Source organism: Euprymna scolopes, chromosome 3 (assembly GCF_053919585.1).
Source record: "Euprymna scolopes isolate OS-2025 chromosome 3, ASM5391958v1, whole genome shotgun sequence".
NCBI lineage: Eukaryota > Metazoa > Mollusca > Cephalopoda > Sepiida > Sepiolidae > Euprymna > Euprymna scolopes.
The window spans coordinates 158120964-158140935 of NC_136484.1; the positions used below are offsets into that span (position 1 = coordinate 158120964).

At 33.6% G+C, this 19972-nt stretch overlaps 1 protein-coding gene across 1 annotated transcript in view; it reads right to left on the minus strand.

Moving 5' to 3' along the window:
• LOC145260165 (uncharacterized) overlaps positions 1-19972 on the minus strand; it is a 109260-nt gene that overhangs the window by 40039 nt on the left and 49249 nt on the right. Inside the window, exon 2 of the mRNA XM_080118007.1 lies at positions 1738-2088. Within this exon, the coding sequence (XP_079974133.1) occupies positions 1738-2088 (351 nt within the window). The remainder of the gene's footprint in view (positions 1-1737; positions 2089-19972) is intronic.

Sequence of the window (19972 nt, forward strand, 5' to 3'; positions counted from 1 at the left end):
GTGGGAAACAGGCAAGCGGCAGAGAGTTCCTCTGGCGTGCAGTTCTAAGAAAGAAGCTTTGCGCATGGAATCTATATTTGGATTTAGACACAGATAAAGAGTAGGGAAAATTATTGACAGTAGTTTCAGCCAGACGGGTGTTTCTCGTGAGAGATTGGAGAGGGGGGACGAGGGATTGGAACTCAAACGAGCACCTGCCATGGAAATAACGATAAAACAAAGATAGGCTCGCAACGTCTCTTCTGTGGGAGAGAGGTTGCAGGGAAGAGAAAAGGGCATCCTCCGCTAAACCACGAAGTCTATTTTGTACTGTCAAGGCAAGATACGCTGTTTTTAGCAGCTCCTGCCCAGATGTGGCAGCAGCACTATCCTTGGACGTACTTGGCTTTTATACAGATAGAGAATTGCATCAGTAGTGAGATATCTTCTGGAGCGGTATAAGGATCACACTATTTTCCCAGCGTCCTTGACAACAGACTTGATGTACGTATTCCATTTCAGATCAGGAGTAAAGGTCAAGCCCAGAAGCTTGTCAAAACATGGAGCCTCTCCGAGACGAGAGCTGTCGATTTCAATTGATGCCAGATGGGGATCAGAGCATTGATGATGTAAAGATAGAAGCTTGGTTTTAGATGCATTAAAAGTGACCAGCAACCTCTTCCCCCATTATACCACGCGCTCAAGATCAGAGGAGAGAGAATTAGAGAGAACTTTGTCATTTACGGCCTTTGATGTGTTGCCATAGATGGTCGTGTCATCAGCATAGATGTCAACGAATTATTTAAATATGTGTTTAGGGAGATCATTGATGATATAGTTTCTCAAACGTAAGCCACTCTTGTGAAGGGGGCTATAGCTTTTAGCTTTACTGGTAGTTCAAGAAAAATTATTACCACAAGCAGTGGAAAATTTTGTTTTAAACAAAAGCAAATAAAAGAATCAATGAAATTGTTTTTGGCATCGGGGAAACAGGCACAATTTTTTTCCGATTTCGATACCAAAACGTTCAGAGTTTTTAGATTCTCGATTAACCTCCCAAGAGTAATATATTTATTTATTTTAATACCAACAGACACTAGTGTATCATGCTTTCGCTATCATCAGTGCAGGAAATTACGATTACTGTTGGCCCCGAGAGAGTCGAACCAAGCCACCTTTAGCAAGGAACTCACCCCTAACTCAGCATCACCGCCTCGAGAATTAAAGGGAAGCTAACACTATAAAGCCAAACGCAGGTAGGGCGTTATTAAGCCAGTGATAGAGCGACAAGAAATTGCGATCTCGCACAAACATATACATATATATATATATATATATATATATATATATATATATATAAATCTACGCTCACGCGTAAACCTATATACACGTATTGCATACATTGCCTTATGGATACAATAAATCCAATTTCGTTCTACCAAACCATAGAAATAGTTAATAGCATATTGCTGCTACGGTCATTATAATGATTTAAAAATCATGACAACCTAATAATTTTCTGCAAGTTGAATATCTACTGATAATTTATCAGATATATTTGCAAATCAAGAATACTATTGAAAGCAAATAATAGTGCAACAATAGTAAATTCACCGTGTATGGACAATTAGATTCTCGTAATGTCAATGAAACCAACGCACATTAAACCCAGCAGAAAATATTCACAACGTGAACACACAGGGACAAGTGTGAAAGCGTTGCATGCAAAAACCATAGATCAACTTGTCGGTTACGTACCTGGAATGCAAAGTCAAAAGCCACCAGAAGCATGTGGTAAATCCTGCAGGCAATTATACCGAAATTCCAGTCGAAGTAATACGTGTGCGTGAAGAGAGAATGTCCGACGACGCCCCATAAAATCCCATTAATGGTGTAATTAAGGAGGAGTTTATCTAAAGGACGCATGTTTCCGGAACCGATCTTTGACAGCATGGTGATGAAGAGCAAGACGTTAGGAACGGTCACCAGGATGCTGACGCCGATATGGAGTAGATAATAACTGAACTCTTGATCGGGTCGACCGAGTTTATCTGATCCGTATCGATTTCGTAAGCCATAACTTGGGTATTCGAATTCAAAATCCACCATCTGAAAATCAATAAAAAATAAAATCGATCAATTTATTATTACGTAGAAAAAACATAAATTAAAGCATATGGCTCAAATCAGCAAAACAATGTAAATTTATTTTTTATTCCTTTTCGTAGCACGTAAAGAATATTTGTGAATACTCGTTTATTAATTACCCACTCCAAAGAGGTTACGTATTCAGTATCATTTGTAACTTTGTTTAATTATTTACTAACTTTTATGTCTCTTGACTTTTTTATTTTTACATAATTTAATAAGCAAAACATATGGTTGAAACGGGATTTAACTTGAAAATCCTATCTCAATATAGCAGGGTCTTTATTCTTCCTCTTTCATATAGTTTTCTCTAATAACGACATAATCTACACGATCCTTTCTTCAACCACGGAGACTGACAAAGAATGTTGGACAGTCGTCGCGGATGCTTAGTGATAGTTTTGTATTCTGGGTGAGGCCCGACAATTTCTCCTAGAAAACAAAACGTACAGGTGTTCCATATTTCCTCTATCATAATATATGTCACTACTTTTGAAATACCATTGGTAATTTGCATTATTTTTTGCTATGTTTAGTATGGTTTATGTATGGAATTCCAGTAGAGAAATATACAGTTTCGTAATCTTTATAAATAAAACCGTAGACGTATGTGTGTAACTATCTAACAGGTAATCTCTGAAAGTACTGGTCACATAGGACCGAAATTCTCAGGAAATAATATTCATGCACCAAGGGTGATTTATAGCGAATAATATCTTTGCTTGCATGCATGTATATCGCATACACACATCGGCAATTTTACATGAAAATGTTCATTAAAAACATTAGGTGACATTTTGTATTTTTGTGCGCATTGCGCGCTCTTTCGTTTTTTTTGTTTTTTTTTTCTTAATTTCAATTCTAACTGATGACACCAACTCATTTTTTTCATGTTTTTGCATTAAAGAAAAAAAAATCATGCGTACATTTTACTCGCGGTTTGAAATTTGTAAATATGAAAAACCTATCTTTTTTACTTAATTCCATACATTATTTTAAGACAGAGGAGGGGGGTGACACACGGAATACGGACAGTACTGAAATAATAACGTTATTTAGAAATCCATTCTTAATATGGGGAGGAGAAGGTATTATTTAAACTATTCTGTACTTTCACCTAACAATTTATTAAATAAGAAACTCACATGTATTATCTCTATTTTTTTTTAGTATTAGTTAACATTAGGATCTGTTTCTCTATCCAATTTCTTGATTAGTTTATTGTAAAGTAAGTGTTGCCTAATCACTAACTGCACTTTGAAATATTTATTTTTTGAGTAGCATGAATTTTAAATCAGATGCTTAGCATAGATTTTAAATAAGGTGCTTCTACAGTGTAGTATGCATATTTAAAAAATACAAACAATTTATAATGAAATCATGTATTTCGAAAACCTGCTGAGTCATTTTCCGGAGGTGACGTCATGTGTTTATGATGGCGGGGGGACAAGCACGATTATGTTGCTTTAAAAAGTACTCTGGAGGCTGCCAGGGATTACCAAACCTTTACTTTTTTTATTTTTTTTTTCAGGTGAAGTTGGTGCCTATTCATTCTCCCAAGCATTAGGTGTATCAGAATTTTTGTAGGAATTTTTGACACTCCTAACACGAAACTGCGAATAAAATATAAAAATCTCGTAATTTCTGTGGTAGTAAGGAGGAGAACTATATTAATATTGAAAATTGTGGTAAAGTAAAGGTTATTTAGTGATAATTCGCATCAATGCATTTATGTAATTATTTAGAAAACCTGCTGAGTCATGGTCAAGAAATGATATCATTTAACTTAAAATGATGGTGTCAGTAGTAGGGAGGAAAATAACACAGTAATGTGAAATTTTGTAGTGAAGCAAGGGTTGCCTAATCACAAACCTTCAACATATCTTCTGAAAATGACGTCTTTTTTCCCAAAAATTTTGATTGTCGGTAGTGGTGAAAAAATGAAGCAGAGTAATGTAGAATTTGATAATGAAGCAAGGGTTGTCTAATCCTTAACTTTGTCAATGTATTTATGCATTAATTTTAAAATCCTGCTAAGACATCTCCCAAAAATGACAATTTATCTTACAATAATAGTGCTGATAGCGAGGGAGGAAAGAAACGCAATAATATTGAAATTTATGATGAAGCAAAGGTTGCGAACTCATTAACCAACACAATGTATTTATGTATTAATTTGGAAATCCTAAAGATCTATCTTCTAAAAATGATTTCAATTTTCTTAAAATCATGGCAGCCTATGTGGAAATAGAAATTATTTCATATATGTTGTACAATACCTGTTGAGAGTATGTTGAATTGTTTCATATATGTATATGAATTACGCGTCCGAAGGTAGGTAAACATATTTTAAATATGTGTTGTAAATTACCCGTCCAAAAAAGGTAAAATTATTTCATATGTGTAATAGCCGTCCTAGGGTAGGTAAAAGATTCTTTTGCTCGAAATAGCAAATGATATATGCACATTAAAACATCCTCTCTCTACAGAATAACAATTATATTCAAAATCAACTTGAATTTTCTCATTGTTTATATGGTCTCGAGCATCGTCGGTTAGCCTAGCTAGTATCAAATAAAGCGCATTAAGATAGAATTTTCATAAATCTTTGCTAAATATAAATTTATTTAAAAGCTACTTTCTAGGTAAATAGTAGGTAGGATTAACTTTCATATTCTAACAGAGATTTAGTATCTGAAGCCGAAACCATACTATTAGTATTATATTCTATTAGTGTACTTTTGTACCTTCTTTCAAATCAGGGGAAGAGGCGGTGAAATATGTTCTGTTTATAGATCAGCATCCTCTGCATTGTTTGCTTGTTTGAGGTGTAGAGTACTTCAAGAAGAAATTCTCAGTCTGCTCATTAGAAAGCTGGACCTGTTCATTATATATACCAAGAAAATTAGGAGCAATAGCTGTCTAGTATATATTTCATTTGCTAACATATTTTTGTTAATAGACTTAGAGTTTGGTTGTTTTTTTACAGGATATTAACTGTTTTCCTATTATTTAATGCCAACCAAAGCCATCTAAGTAGAAACTTTCATACTTCAAGTTCTTTATATATTCAAAAATGTATTCATAGCGTTTTGCTTGGTTGATTTGTAGGGAAAATTTGTTGGTTTATGTTTGACTTTGCAGAACATGATTGCAAAGAGAAAAGAAAAATTTAAATCAGAAAGTTATGTTCAGACAGCCTGACATAGAAGCAGTAAGAAATATAGGGAGTCAATAAAGGATAGCTACAATCCATTAAGAATTAACATCTTCAAATGAAGCCCAATACTGAAGAGATACACATTTAGAGATACAAAAGACACGGAGACAGACGAATAGACGGAAACACAAGAAAAAAAAACTGTCGTGCTAATTGATTTAAAAATGAAGGTTGCCGTTACGATAATGAAACCAAAGACGGAAGCCTGTACTGAAAAAAAGCGAGATAGAGAGAAAGAGATGAAGATATGAAAAAAGTGAAGTCAGGGGGATAATAGAGGGAGAAAGGGGGAAGGAGGGTATAAATGGGAAGAAAAGTAAGGAAAGAATAGACTGGCGGACAGCCATAAGAGATATACAAAAAAGGAGAATGGGGAGGGAGAGAGCGAGAGAAGGAAAGGCAGAGAGCGAGAGAAGGAAAGGCAGAGAGCGAGAGAAGGAAAAGCAGAGAGCGAGAGAAGGAAAAGCAGAGAGCGAGAGAAGAGAAGGGGAAAAAGGGAAACAAGCCATATACAAAAGGAAAGTAGATTGAACGATAAAAGTACTAAAAACTGCTTAAAAGTAAAGGAAAGAAAAAAACGGTGAGAGAGGAGGGATGAAGGGAGTGAAAGTGAAAATCTACGAATAAATAATAGTATTTAACGTTACTGACAAATAAACGCAAAAAAGTTGCAATGGGGGCACGCTTATCCTTGCTTTCTGCACAGAGGCCATTGCCAGAATTCTTAAAATATGATTCATCCTTTGATGGCGACGATAAAAATAAAAATGAACAGAATTGAAAATGGTCAGGTGTTTTTGATTGCTTTGATAGATGACGAAGCAAAAGTCGATAAAATCAAGCACCCGCGAGACAAACGAGGCAGAGTTTGTAGTTATCACGTGATGCTGTCTGCGCAATCTTCGCCATGTGGCAGACATATGCATAAGCATATTAAGACCATTTCAGAATTATTTTGCGTAGTCATTTTTACGTCACTTTTTCGCAAAATATCTTGACTATAGACAAAATATAACCGTTTCATCAAAAATAACGAAGCGAAATCTAACATTCTTTGAATATATAAAAAGGTATTTTAAAAGTCAATGGTGCCTACTAAAATATTTTTTCTTCGGTATCTTCGGCTGCTCACAAAAACAACCAGAAAATACCGAAGCGCTTAGCCAATCAGATTGCAACAGACAAAAATTTGCAATTGTGAATTGATTAGATCATAAAACGTTAAGACAATTGATTAAAGCTAATAAGGAATGTAAGCGTTTTTGGACAGACGACTCAACTTATAAAAGAACTAAAAAATAAAATCGCTTTTTTTATCTAACACCTAATCATAAAAGCAATGTAAACTCCTTTTTACTCTAACTATAAACTAATCCAAACCTGTACCAGTAAAAACAAAGACAATAATAATGTCCCGTAATAAAAAATAAACATTCCAATATTCAAATAAATTTTTGGTTTGTTTTGTAAAAATCAAAGTTATAACAAGTGTTTCATAATCTTTTTCGACAATTTCTTACAATATACGATTAGTTTTTTTCTTGTTTTGAATGTTTTTTATCATTATTATTATTATTGGTAGCCTCACCTTATTTGGATTTTGACACCGAGTTGTTTTGATTCGGCCTTTTTCGGCTGTTTAGGTGAATCGTCGGAAAATGTCGAAGAAACGTCAGTTTTAGCATGGTTTACGAACCATGCTAGTGTTCAAATTAATAGAGTATGGTCAAAACAATTAAATTTTCTAATACCACAATTTCCATTAAAAAAACTAGTTATAGTATACTCATCTAAATTATTTATATCCCAATGTGTGTTACTTGTTTTAGGATAATAAAAAAAATAAATGCAATCTAATAAAGCGTAATTAGTCGAACTTAGCTCTGAGAATAAAGATATATAGGTAAGTGTCTCGCACAAAGAATTATGGTTAAAATCGTTAAGAAAATGTTGCACATGTATTAAATTACTTGCTATTTTAGCCCTTTAAAAACGGGAAACAATTTTAACCAGTTGATTTTGAAGGAGTTCTTTATGCAAAGTTTAAGCTTGAATATAGTTAAACTTGTACTCATTTTTGCACTAACATAACTTAGTCCGCTGTACGTTATCGTAACAAAAGTCCATAAAAAAATTTTCGTCAGATCGGACCAGTCGTTTTTGAGATTAAGTAGAAAGAACAAAAAGAAATATAATACAAGGTGACCCCAAAAAAACGGGCCTAATTAGGCCCGTTTCTTAGTGTTTTGTCGGAATGAAATGAAACTTTAGCCATAACTAGTTTATTATATTCAAAACATCACATTAAAACACAAGGGTCTTTAGTCTCTTTTTTCTCCGTTCTACAGCATATGTTCTAGATGGCCTCCATTTACCTTCTTTTTCTGGGGGGTCACCCTGTATACAGGGTGCAAAAAATTCACTGACGGGTTTTGAACGTCAATAGATTCTTTATTTTTTATATCTTTCTGTACTGAATAAAAAATGGAGAAATCTTATTTTTTAAAACTACAAAATTTAAACAATATTTATTCATGAAAAATGTCTTAAATGTTGCCCATTTTCAGATTCGCATTTGTGTTCTTTTCAAAACATTCATGGCAGATTGCAGAATCTTATTTTTTAAAACTACAAAATTTAAACAATATTTATTCATGAAAAATGTCTTAAATGTTGCCCATTTTCAGATTCGCATTTGTGTTCTTTTCAAAACATTCGTGGCAGATTGCAGAATCTTATTTTTTAAAACTACAAAATTTAAACAATATTTATTCATGAAAAATGTCTTAAATGTTGCCCATTTTCAGATTCGCATTTGTGTTCTTTTCAAAACATTCATGGCAGATTGCAGAATCTTATTTTTTAAAACTACAAAATTTAAACAATATTTATTCATGAAAAATGTCTTAAATGTTGCCCATTTTCAGATTCGCATTTGTGTTCTTTTCAAAACATTCATGGCAGATTGCAGAATCTTATTTTTTAAAACTACAAAATTTAAACAATATTTATTCATGAAAAATGTCTTAAATGTTGCCCATTTTCAGATTCGCATTTGTGTTCTTTTCAAAACATTCGTGGCAGATTGCAGAATCTTATTTTTTAAAACTACAAAATTTAAACAATATTTATTCATGAAAAATGTCTTAAATGTTGCCCATTTTCAGATTCGCATTTGTGTTCTTTTCAAAACATTCGTGGCAGATTGCAGAATCTTATTTTTTAAAACTACAAAATTTAAACAATATTTATTCATGAAAAATGTCTTAAATGTTGCCCATTTTCAGATTCGCATTTGTGTTCTTTTCAAAACATTCGTGGCAGATTGCAGAATCTTATTTTTTAAAACTACAAAATTTAAACAATATTTATTCATGAAAAATGTCTTAAATGTTGCCCATTTTCAGATTCGCATTTGTGTTCTTTTCAAAACATTCGTGGCAGATTGCAGAATCTTATTTTTTAAAACTACAAAATTTAAACAATATTTATTCATGAAAAATGTCTTAAATGTTGCCCATTTTCAGATTCGCATTTGTGTTCTTTTCAAAACATTCGTGGCAGATTGCAGAATCTTATTTTTTAAAACTACAAAATTTAAACAATATTTATTCATGAAAAATGTCTTAAATGTTGCCCATTTTCAGATTCGCATTTGTGTTCTTTTCAAAACATTCATGGCAGATTGCAGAATCTTATTTTTTAAAACTACAAAATTTAAACAATATTTATTCATGAAAAATGTCTTAAATGTTGCCCATTTTCAGATTCGCATTTGTGTTCTTTTCAAAACATTCGTGGCAGATTGCAGAATCTTATTTTTTAAAACTACAAAATTTAAACAATATTTATTCATGAAAAATGTCTTAAATGTTGCCCATTTTCAGATTCGCATTTGTGTTCTTTTCAAAACATTCATGGCAGATTGCAGAATATCTGGATTACGATTTAACTCCATTATTTCCTTCTTGATGTTTTCCTTCAATTCTTGCAGGGTTTGGGGGTTGTTAAGAATTTCTTTAATACATCCCCACAATAAAAATCGAGGCTAGTTAATTCTGGGGAGCGTGGTGGCCATTTAACATTGCGACGTTTAATCATTGTCTGATTTTGGTAAAACAATTTCATAACTTGCCTATGTTGTTAAATGCTATACGTATTCATAATAAATTATCAAAATATTTGAAATAGACGGAAAATAATCATTAATGGTACAATGCAAAGATTTTCAACCCTTCAGTGGCTTTTTGGACACCCTGTAAGAAGGCGTACTAAAACTAATGCTTTCTATTTTTTTTATTCCGTCCTAATGGATCAGAGGGATTGTAAATTGCATTGTTATGATTACTGAACTTATTTATGACATGAAAGTTCCATCTCTCGCTTACATATATTGACGGTGTGAGACTACGAAAGCAAACCCCTTCATTGACGAGCGTCAGAAGCAGAGATTCAGCATTGAAATCCTGGCAAAAGTGTATTGATAATTGAGGCGACTATGTGAAAATATGAAGTTTGGATCACAAACAATTGCTAGTCTTAATAGTATTACTCACTTCTTCGTAGCTCTTCAACTTCCCCAGTTAAAAAATAGGAGAATTGTCATGTGGAAAGATCATCGTGTATAAGTAACCAGAATTAAGCCCTGTTTTACAATTAACAATAGTTTCTTTTTCATCAAGTGCATCGTCTTTCAGCAGTTGTACGTTTGACACCAAGTTCTATAAAATGCATTTATATTTACGATTTGTGAATGAATTACGTAATCTTCATTAGTGAACATAAAATAACTATCAAATAAGAAAACGTCAAATAACATTCAACATGTTTTTTCTCGTGTAAGGTGACGATCATATGATCGTAACTTATCTTTATACTTCCCATCCCTTGACCACAAAAAGTACCGCAATTATTCTAACTACAATGATTTAGCTTGAGTGGCTGACTTAAGAATGTTGTAATATGTTTTAAGTATAGAGAAAATCTATTACAAATCGCTGAAGTGACTAATCCATATCTCTTGAGCCCCTGGATGGGCATAGGCCATGTACAACTCAGTAGATGCTTTTGTAGCGGGGAGTTCTTTTTACAGGGTGAGGGTGCTGGCCCCACACTCAACCTTCCTAGATTCCAGTATTCAAGAATTCTGGCGAAAGAACTGACCCATCAAATTATCGCCCCATTAGCCTCCTCTCACTTTTCGCCAAAATATTTGAGACCTTAATTAACCATGCTCTAGTCCATCACCTTACAGATGATACACTTCTGACTGACAAACAATATGGATTTAGACAAGCCCGTTCCACAGCAAACATCTTCACTGTAATCTCTGGACGTATATACCATTCACTAGACAAAGCGAGGGAGGGCAAAGCGGTAGCTCTAGATATATCTAAGGCTTTTGACAGGGTATGACAGGAAAATTTGATCATACGGTATCACTGGTAGAATACTTAACATAATTAAATCCTTCTTAGATAAGAGAAAAATCCAGGTTGTCCTCGACGGTCGTACATCTAAACAATATGATATAAATGCGGGAGTGCCTCGGGAGTCTATCCTTGGACCTCTATTGTTCCTAATATTCATTAATGACCTCCCCCACAGAATTGCCTCTGAGATGGGTATATATGCTGATGACAGCACTATCTATAACAGGCATGACATGAAAACAAATGAACACATATCTAAATAAATGGCACAAACACTAGAGTATGACCTCCAATCTGTAGTGGAATGGGGACAAAAATGGATGGTCACATTCAATGCTGCCAAGACTAAACTGGTTTCCTTCAATAATTACAAGAAACCTTCTCTGCCACCAATAGCAATGGCCAGTGACTCTTTATCTGAGAGTACATCCTTTCAAACTGCTTGGCCTAACGTTCACAGGAAACATGAGCTGGAACAATTACATCGAAAGCATTGCCAGGGCCGCTGCGAGGAAGGTAGGCTCTCTCTACCGTGCTAGAAAACTACTAACACCTGCAAGTATCCTGTACCTTTGTAAGGCCAACATTCACACATGTATGGAGTATTGCTGTCACATTTGTGCTGGTGCATCGTCTACTAGTCTCTCGCTCCTGCATAAGGTTCAAAAGAGAGTTGCCAATCTGATAGGCCCTGAACTGGCATCTAAGCTTCGGCCTCTTTTCCATCGATGAAATGTTGCATCCCTCTGCCTGTTCTACAAGTATTTTAATGGTGAATGCTCTGGCGAACTGCAGACACTTGTGCCTCTACGACGTACACACCCTCGACAAACCCGACAGACAGCTAAATCCCACCCCCACACAGAGATCCCTAGATGTAAAATATCTTTCTACTCCAGTAGTTTTTCCCCCCAGAACCGCTAGACTCTAGAATTCCATTCCAGATCCCTGCTTCCCCAACTGTACTGATACGCGGAAGTTCAAGTGTAACGTGAACCGATATCTTGCTGCCCAAACCCAACATAGTACCCCAGTAATTGTTGCCCCTGATAGTAGCCCCCTACACCAAATGGCAATGTGTCTTGTTTGGGGTGAAAATGTAATTAAAAAAAAGAAAAAGAATAACCGTGTAGCTACATTTCAAGTTCCTAATATTTATTTTTATGCAAACAGCTCCTCCAGCATGTTAAAATTTCGGTGCATTTTTATTGATTCGTTTTGTTATGTGGAAACGAACGCTTATTATGCCAAAACCGTCTCTTTTCGTATATATACTCATCAGAAAAATTAAAAATTATTTGCTTATATAGGAAAAAATGCATAACAACAATGCTGAGAGAATAAAAATTCATCGAAGCCTCAACATCATGTTTGTTCCGGCAGCCATTTTTGACAAAGATTTATCAATTCAGTTCAACCATCTACGGGCCTTTTCAGATTAGATTAGGCTATGTTTCTGCTGTTGTTTTACTATACTACACACATTATATATATATATATATATATATATATATATATATATATATATATATATATACACACACTTGTCCGGGTGTTTGGAGGTGTGTGTTGAGCAAAATGTGGCAGGTAGACTCGAACTCGTGACGCAAAGGCTGAAGAACAAGTGCAAAAAGAAAAAGCCTGACGTATGACTGCTATTCCATGACGCGACCGGAAGTTCAGAAGGATCATTTCAAGCAATACGAGGACTTACAAAAATGATGACGCAAACAAAGAAATTGACCTTTCCTGTAAAAACTGCCGATTTGAGACTGAAAGAATTAATGTTTGTAGCCAATTTTTCGATATTTATCGTTCGAAGGGTCGAGTTGCTTTTCATATGATATACGATATCGATCTCGTGAAAATCCGTCACATCTGTCGAAAGTTATAAGACGACATACAAACATACATTTAAACAGACAGGCAAGATTCATCTTATAGATGATTTATGAACGGTATATTTACGTTGCCACACCGGTTCCCGCTGAATCAGCGAAGTTAAGCAACGTTCAACCTAATCAATACTAAATGGGTGACCATTTGGGACTTTCAGGTGCTGTATGTGCTCTCCACTTATCTCAGCATTGTTTCCAGTCATCATGGACTTCTCCTTGCCACCAGACTCAAGCAGTGCCGAATCAGTGGAGGTTTGGTTAGTCACTGCGCAACTCTTGTCTCATAATTATATGTGCAGCCGCTCCTACAGCGGGAATCCTTTGTCTTTTGAGGCTGAATGAAGGTATCAAGATATATGACTTGAGTGTCACCAGCTAGAATCGTAACCAAAACATTAGAACTTTCTGACTCACGCCCATACGCATAAATTCACCTGTTATCCTTTTTTAAAAAGGTGGAACCTCCCGATCGTTGAAGACACGATTCAAGCAATCCGGCTTATATCACAAACACTGCCGTTTTTTTTAATATATAGTTAAGTGACAGTTTTACTCATTTAGAACTGCTTTAAATCTTCACCACTCACTCATTTTTCAACCAAATTTCAAATAATTATTACAGTTTATAGATCACCTTAGCTATATTGTGAAAAAATGTTCAATTTTCGTTCAGTAAAAAAAAAGACGTAAGGAGGTGAGCGACGTTTTTTTACTGATTTCCATAGCAACCACGTTGCCTCAGCAGCTAGTGTTGCTACTAATTCACTGCTGTCACAAAAAAGAGAAGTAACAAGTGAAACAGACAGAGGGAAAGAAAGAAATGGAGAGAATTGGGGGGATTTTATTGAAAGCAGACGAGTGCCGTACGTTGTTATTACACATGTGTGTGTGCTATGTTTATGGGGGCAAAAAATAAGACTGAAATTAAGCAACGAACAAGTGAATTTATTGGAAGCCTGAAAAAAATAATGAATTACTATAGAAAAATGCGAGCATTAAAAGTAATACGGTTAAGCTTTAACATGGAAAAATAAAGGACTAGTTAAAACTGGGAAAGAAACGGACAAGATATTCTAGTAAAAATATAATAAATTTATAACTTAAAATATAGCAGCATTATTTTTTTTAATTCAATTTAACATTATATAATCAATTCTTAATGCTGCAATATTTTAATATATTTAAATATTACCGCCAAAAAGAAAGTCCGCCCTTTTCAGTTTTTCAGAAACAACATATTTAAGCTACATTGAACGTAACTGTTTAAACAACGTATACCTCATTAAATTCGGCTTTTATTCCTTTATACTTTTACCTGTTAATATTTTACTTTTAATTGAAATATCCGAGTGTTCTGTTATTCGATCTATGTACAGTTACGGATTATAAGGAGTTAGTATTTAATACGAAATCAGCACAAATTTGTATTCCATCGTCAACTTGCCAATAAGCACTCACTTCGAGTCAACTGGAAATAACTTTTGCATATTTTTAACAACATTAAAAGTATAGACGCACAATTTAACCCACATATACGTACGATGGCATTTTTTAATGTATTATCTACATACAATGGTCAGCCTTGAATACCGACACGTTTGAAACGAATGTTAAGAGTTCCTTTCAGCAGTTTGGCATATAAACTGTTTATAATGAAATTATCTTTTCAATCTGTTGTTGGACTCAAGTGGTTAATTATCTAAGGCCGAGGAATATATTTCGCATTCCGAAAATAATGACTCACGTACGCGCAAATGATTGTAACAGTTATAAAAACATAACAAAATGTTTTGCTTGGCGATTATCACAGAAATTGTACAAACAACTTATGGAGAGCACTCATAGAGTAAATACAGTTTTTATGTGTTTAACGAGTCAAGAAGGGAGCTTCAAGTATTCATGGATTAAACAGGTGCTCTAGCTGTTTGCCTCAACCAACACATCTATGTATATATGTATGCGTGTGTGTACAGGCATTTCACTGCTAGGACGTAATGTGATTTATTTTTTATGTCCATTGTATTTATTCTATTAGAGATTTGAATTTATATAGTCTAGATTTATGCCAATATATACGGCACAATAATGTAGACACACTAGATCTCACTAGATCACCGGTTGAGCACGATCGGTACCAGGTGGGCGAGCATTTGATAATTCCAGACAGTGTGGTGGAGGGGTACGGCACAATCACGTTGACACACCGGTTCTCGCCAGATCACTGGTTAAGCAACGTTGAACCTGGCCAGTACCAGATCGGTGATAATTTGAGAAGGCTAGGCGCTGTATATACCTTCTGGGAAGGTTGGACGTGGGGCGAGCACCCTCATCTCGAAAAAAAAAAAAAAGAACTCCTCGCTACAAAAGCATCTACAAAATTTGTGGATGGCCTATGCCCCTCGATGGGGCTCAAGGCTATTGGTTGGCTGGTTGGTATGGAGGAGGACGTCTACCTCTCTTCGCAAGAATTTAAAAAATCTAACGTCATCTGACCGTAATATACATTCAACTGGTTACTGCTTGTTTATTTGTTATTCTCTTGACACCCATTTTTTCGGAGCAAAATGGTTAAAACTGACTAGAATAAATCACACGTAGTTTTTTAAATTCTATTATGAAATTACTATTAAACTGTTTTAAACAAAATACATTGTTTTAGACTATTAAAATAATTTACAACACTATTGATAACATATACTTTTTACTTATTTTTAACAAATGTACCCGGCGTTGCTCGGTATTAAACGTAACGTTAAATTTCTTTAAAAACTGGACTAAAACAACGGAACGAAACTCAGGCATATGCATGCGAGTATTATATTTTCTCTAAACAATTCATTCTTTTCAGTAAAAAAATAAAATGAAATACTCGATTTAAGATCGAAACAAAAACTTAAAGAGTAAAATCCGATAACCATTAGGACAGCTAGACATGATCTTTAAAAAGTGTTTTCAACCCCTCTTATTCTAAATATAGAGATTATATCATGTGAACCATTCACGCATGCACATTCGTAAAACAGTTGACAAACAGATAAATCCAACGACCCCCCACTAACCATTTTGTCAATTTTTTGCCCCTTAGTAGCCATTTTACTCAAGACAAACCAATTAAAAAGTTTTCCACATGACTGAATACTCTATATACCAAATTTCAAGTCTGTAGAATAAAAATTCGCTGAGTATATAGATTGAGAAGCGTCCTCACGCACACACATTCTTACTTTTATAGATATAAAGATTATTGCTTATATTTGAATTCGTGAACATGATGTAAACTATAAATCTATGACGTCATGCCAAAGCTATAATTGTTTTATTAACGTATGCTTTTAACTACTAAAAATAGTTAAACTAACTCAATTAGTGCACATTAGAGGCGATGATTTCGAGGTTTCAGTTTCCGATATTGGCATTGGATTTATTTCTTGGAATTTATCTATATATTAATACGATAGCGTATGTGTTCTTTTGTGTGTCAAGCTTTCCGACAAATTTGATTGGTTGAGATTTAATTTTGGAATAGACATTTAATTTCGGAATACACATTTACGAACGCTCTAAGTTTCTTATAGCTATATATATTTTTTAATTCTATAAAATTTAGGGTTTTATCTTTCAAAATTTAGGAAATAATTGATTTTAAGTTATTCCGTAATAAAATTGATAACAAACCGCTCTGCCAGCGGAGACAAAAAAATTTTGCAATTATTTGTTTTTTTGTTTTGTTTTTTGTTTTTTTCATTGTTTATTTTTTACGTTTGTTTATTGAGAGAGAGAGAGAGAGAGAGAGAGAGAAAGGCCGATGTTTTCGTTAATATATTATTACTCCTACTACGTTATGAAACCTCAACTTTCATGAAAATCCTTGACATTAGAAACCAAAAAAGCGACACATTACTAGCGAAACGAAACCCCTGTTTTGTACATAAAATATATATATATATATATATATATATATATATATATATATAATTTTAAATGGCAGTTCATTTTACAACATTGTTTTAACGAAAACTATATTTGTTTTTAATTATTTAAAATTTAGGGTTTATCTTTCAAAGGTTGTTAAGAAATAATTGATTTTACGTTATTCCGTAATAAAAAAAACGATAACAAATCTCTCGGCTGGCGGGGACAAAAAATTGACCAGTTATTTGGGGTTTGGGTTTTTTATTTTTCATTGTTTATTTTTTTTTTTACGTGTGTTTATTGAGAGAGAGAGGGGGGAAAGAGAGGTTTTAATTCTTCATAAGTTTTGGTTTCGGTTTCAACTATAGCTGATGGCACTTAAATCATTTATATATTTTTTTTTTTTTTTTTTTTTTTTACAAATAACGTTATCAAGAATTCTTCATAAGTTGATTTCGGTTTCGATTATGGCTGAAGGAACTCAAATTACATATATATATATATATATATATATATATATATATATATATTCATAAGTTTTTTTTATTTTACTTTCAGTTCAAGCTAATACACCCAAGTAATATGGATATATTTCTTAAATTTTTGAAATCGCAACTTCATAACATAAAAATCGATAGAACATTAACTCTTATAATAATATATACGAAATCTGCAAGAATTAAAATGTCATATTTAAACGTATTTTACGACCGGGCTTTACCGAGCGTTCGTGCTAGCTTAGATAAATACTTTTGCAGTTTTAACCAAAAAGCTAAAATATCAGGGCGTCTCCATTTATACACTGAACATCTACAGAATGTCAACATCAATATATTACGCATGAATGAGTCCCCTGTGGAATTTCCACAAGTCCCGCTAGTTACTATTACAGTAATATTCTTCATTTCTAAAAATAGTAAAGATCTGATATTTCGAAATAAGATTAATTTTTCAATGTATTTATTACATAAACAATAATTGTAACTGACAGAAAAAGTGTGACATACAGAGGGACAAATTTTATATATATATATATATATATATATATATATATATATATATATATATAGTTATGTCTCGGAAGTAGAGTGAAAAGCACATCTTATTTTTATTTTATTAATATTATTTTTTTCCTTGTACACATGTTTGTGAATTATTCAATGGATTTCTGCCTTTGGATTATTATAGACCATCTTCTAATTACGGGATGTCTTTGGATTTTACTTGTACAAATGGAAATTCTTTTAACTTTCTTGAAGTTTTACATTTGGATTTTACCGTCACTGGATTTTTTATCTTCCACCAGACTATCCATTCATGTGTAATCACCTTTTTCTTTACCATATTCCCTCTGCTTAACTTATTTTATTTTCAAGTAAGATCTTTGACTTACTTGTTGTTTCATCAAATAATTCTGTATGTAAAATCCGATCCCGCATTTTGCTAATTCCTACCCTCTGATGAGAAGGAGAGTATTTCTTCGAAACTTCGCGGATTAAGGACTATCCATTTATCTAGTGTTTCCTTTTCAGATTAAATATGTTTTTAACTCATTTCAAAGTGTTTTTAACATATTTTATTAACTTTTTGATCATATATATATAAGGTAAAAGGCTACCTTTAGCTCAGTAAGTAATATCATTTCCTGTTATGATTGAAAAATGATCGATTTCACCGATTTTTATGACAAAAAATGGGAGCGTGAAACATTCGTTGATAATCATTAAATAGTTGTGTCTCCTTGCTAGGAGATTATATATATATATATATATATATATATATATATATATATATATATATAATGCCGAGTTTATTTCTCGCTCTGACATTGCTGTTAAAAGCCTACTTTTTCTACTTAAAAATTATTAAAACAAGTTTCTTTATATACTCATTAGCATATTCCTTGGAAAAACGAGCGCTATTAATTGCTGATTCATTTTTATAGTTTCTTTATAGACGATTCATTCCCTTTCACTATTATGCTGAATTCTATTGTTTACTTTTGCATAATTGCGAGAATTTACAATGAAAACATTTTAGCACCCAAAAATATTTAATTGACCTTGTCGGTGTGTGCGAAATTCTCTACTAAACTCCTCTCATGAATATTTAGAGTATAGTATTGAAATTTGATATATAAGCTATTTAGACCGGTAGGGCACTTTCGATTTTGTGTTAACCAACAAAAACTTGCTAAATGGTCAACATTGAAAGAAGAAACATCGTGTAGGCTGTTTTTGTTTGTTTTGTTTTGGGGGGGGGAGGCGCACGCTAAAAATGAAATATGCACAGCTCAAAAGTGCTTAATTTTTATCCTTTCGCATCCATCTGTCCTTAGCTCAGGCGATAATGATGCTGGAGAGAAAAATAACGACTAAGGTTGGAGCGTTAAATGCTCTGGTTTCGATTCTAGCGCATAGGACCGAAGAAATTTTTTTATATCATTTGTAAATCATTAATATATATTGAATTATAACCAATAGGAAGTGGCTCTATATTAACAAACAAGAAATTTGCATTGTGTGTGTGTAAAACGGCATCCACCGAACTACTGACAATTTTTGGTCTCTAGATTTGAGATTTGATATATAACGGATTTGGACCTTTAGAACAGATTCAATTTGGATTTAAACCGGTAAAAATAGCTCTCCAGGGGGTCAAAATTAAAAAAAACTGAACTTGGCAAACATAAGTTAACTTAAAGTATATCTTCTGCGCATAAGCAAATAAACGTTTATATGTTTACATACAGTGTCTGTTATTTCCAAATGGTCACCTCTCTAGTACTAACTATGCTCAACTTTGGTCATCTAACAAGAACCGATGTGTCAACGTGATTATGCCAAATTGATGGCTTGTGATCATTTTTTGTATCAAGTACTAATCCCTATTAATATCTTACTGCACATCTAAAAGACACCATAATGCTTAGTTCGCTGCACCTTATAACAAAGGTCCATATTTCTTTAGCCAGGTCGACCAAATAGTTTCCAAGAAAAAGTGGAACGAACAGTAAAGTAGACAGACTTACATAAAAATAATATTCATTTTAAAATATATGCCATAAAATATGCACGAAATTTTAATTACAATTTCTAATTGAAAAACTCACATTAATAACATAAACATGTGTTTTTAGTCTCAGTTCCTACTCCAGCTGCATTAAATCGAGTGTGATACAAAAGTAACGTCTTCGTATGAAATCTTGCGAGCCATCTTCAGATTTATTTCACTATTATTGTTGTTTTTCAGCGGCGGCTCAATTGCAAAGGAAGTAACGAAATTTGGGGCAGCTCTAAGCTAAATCTCACCTTTGAACGGAACGGTTGACAGATGACGTTAAAACCCTACAGAGTTGATGCGAGTGGCACTCAGATTATGTT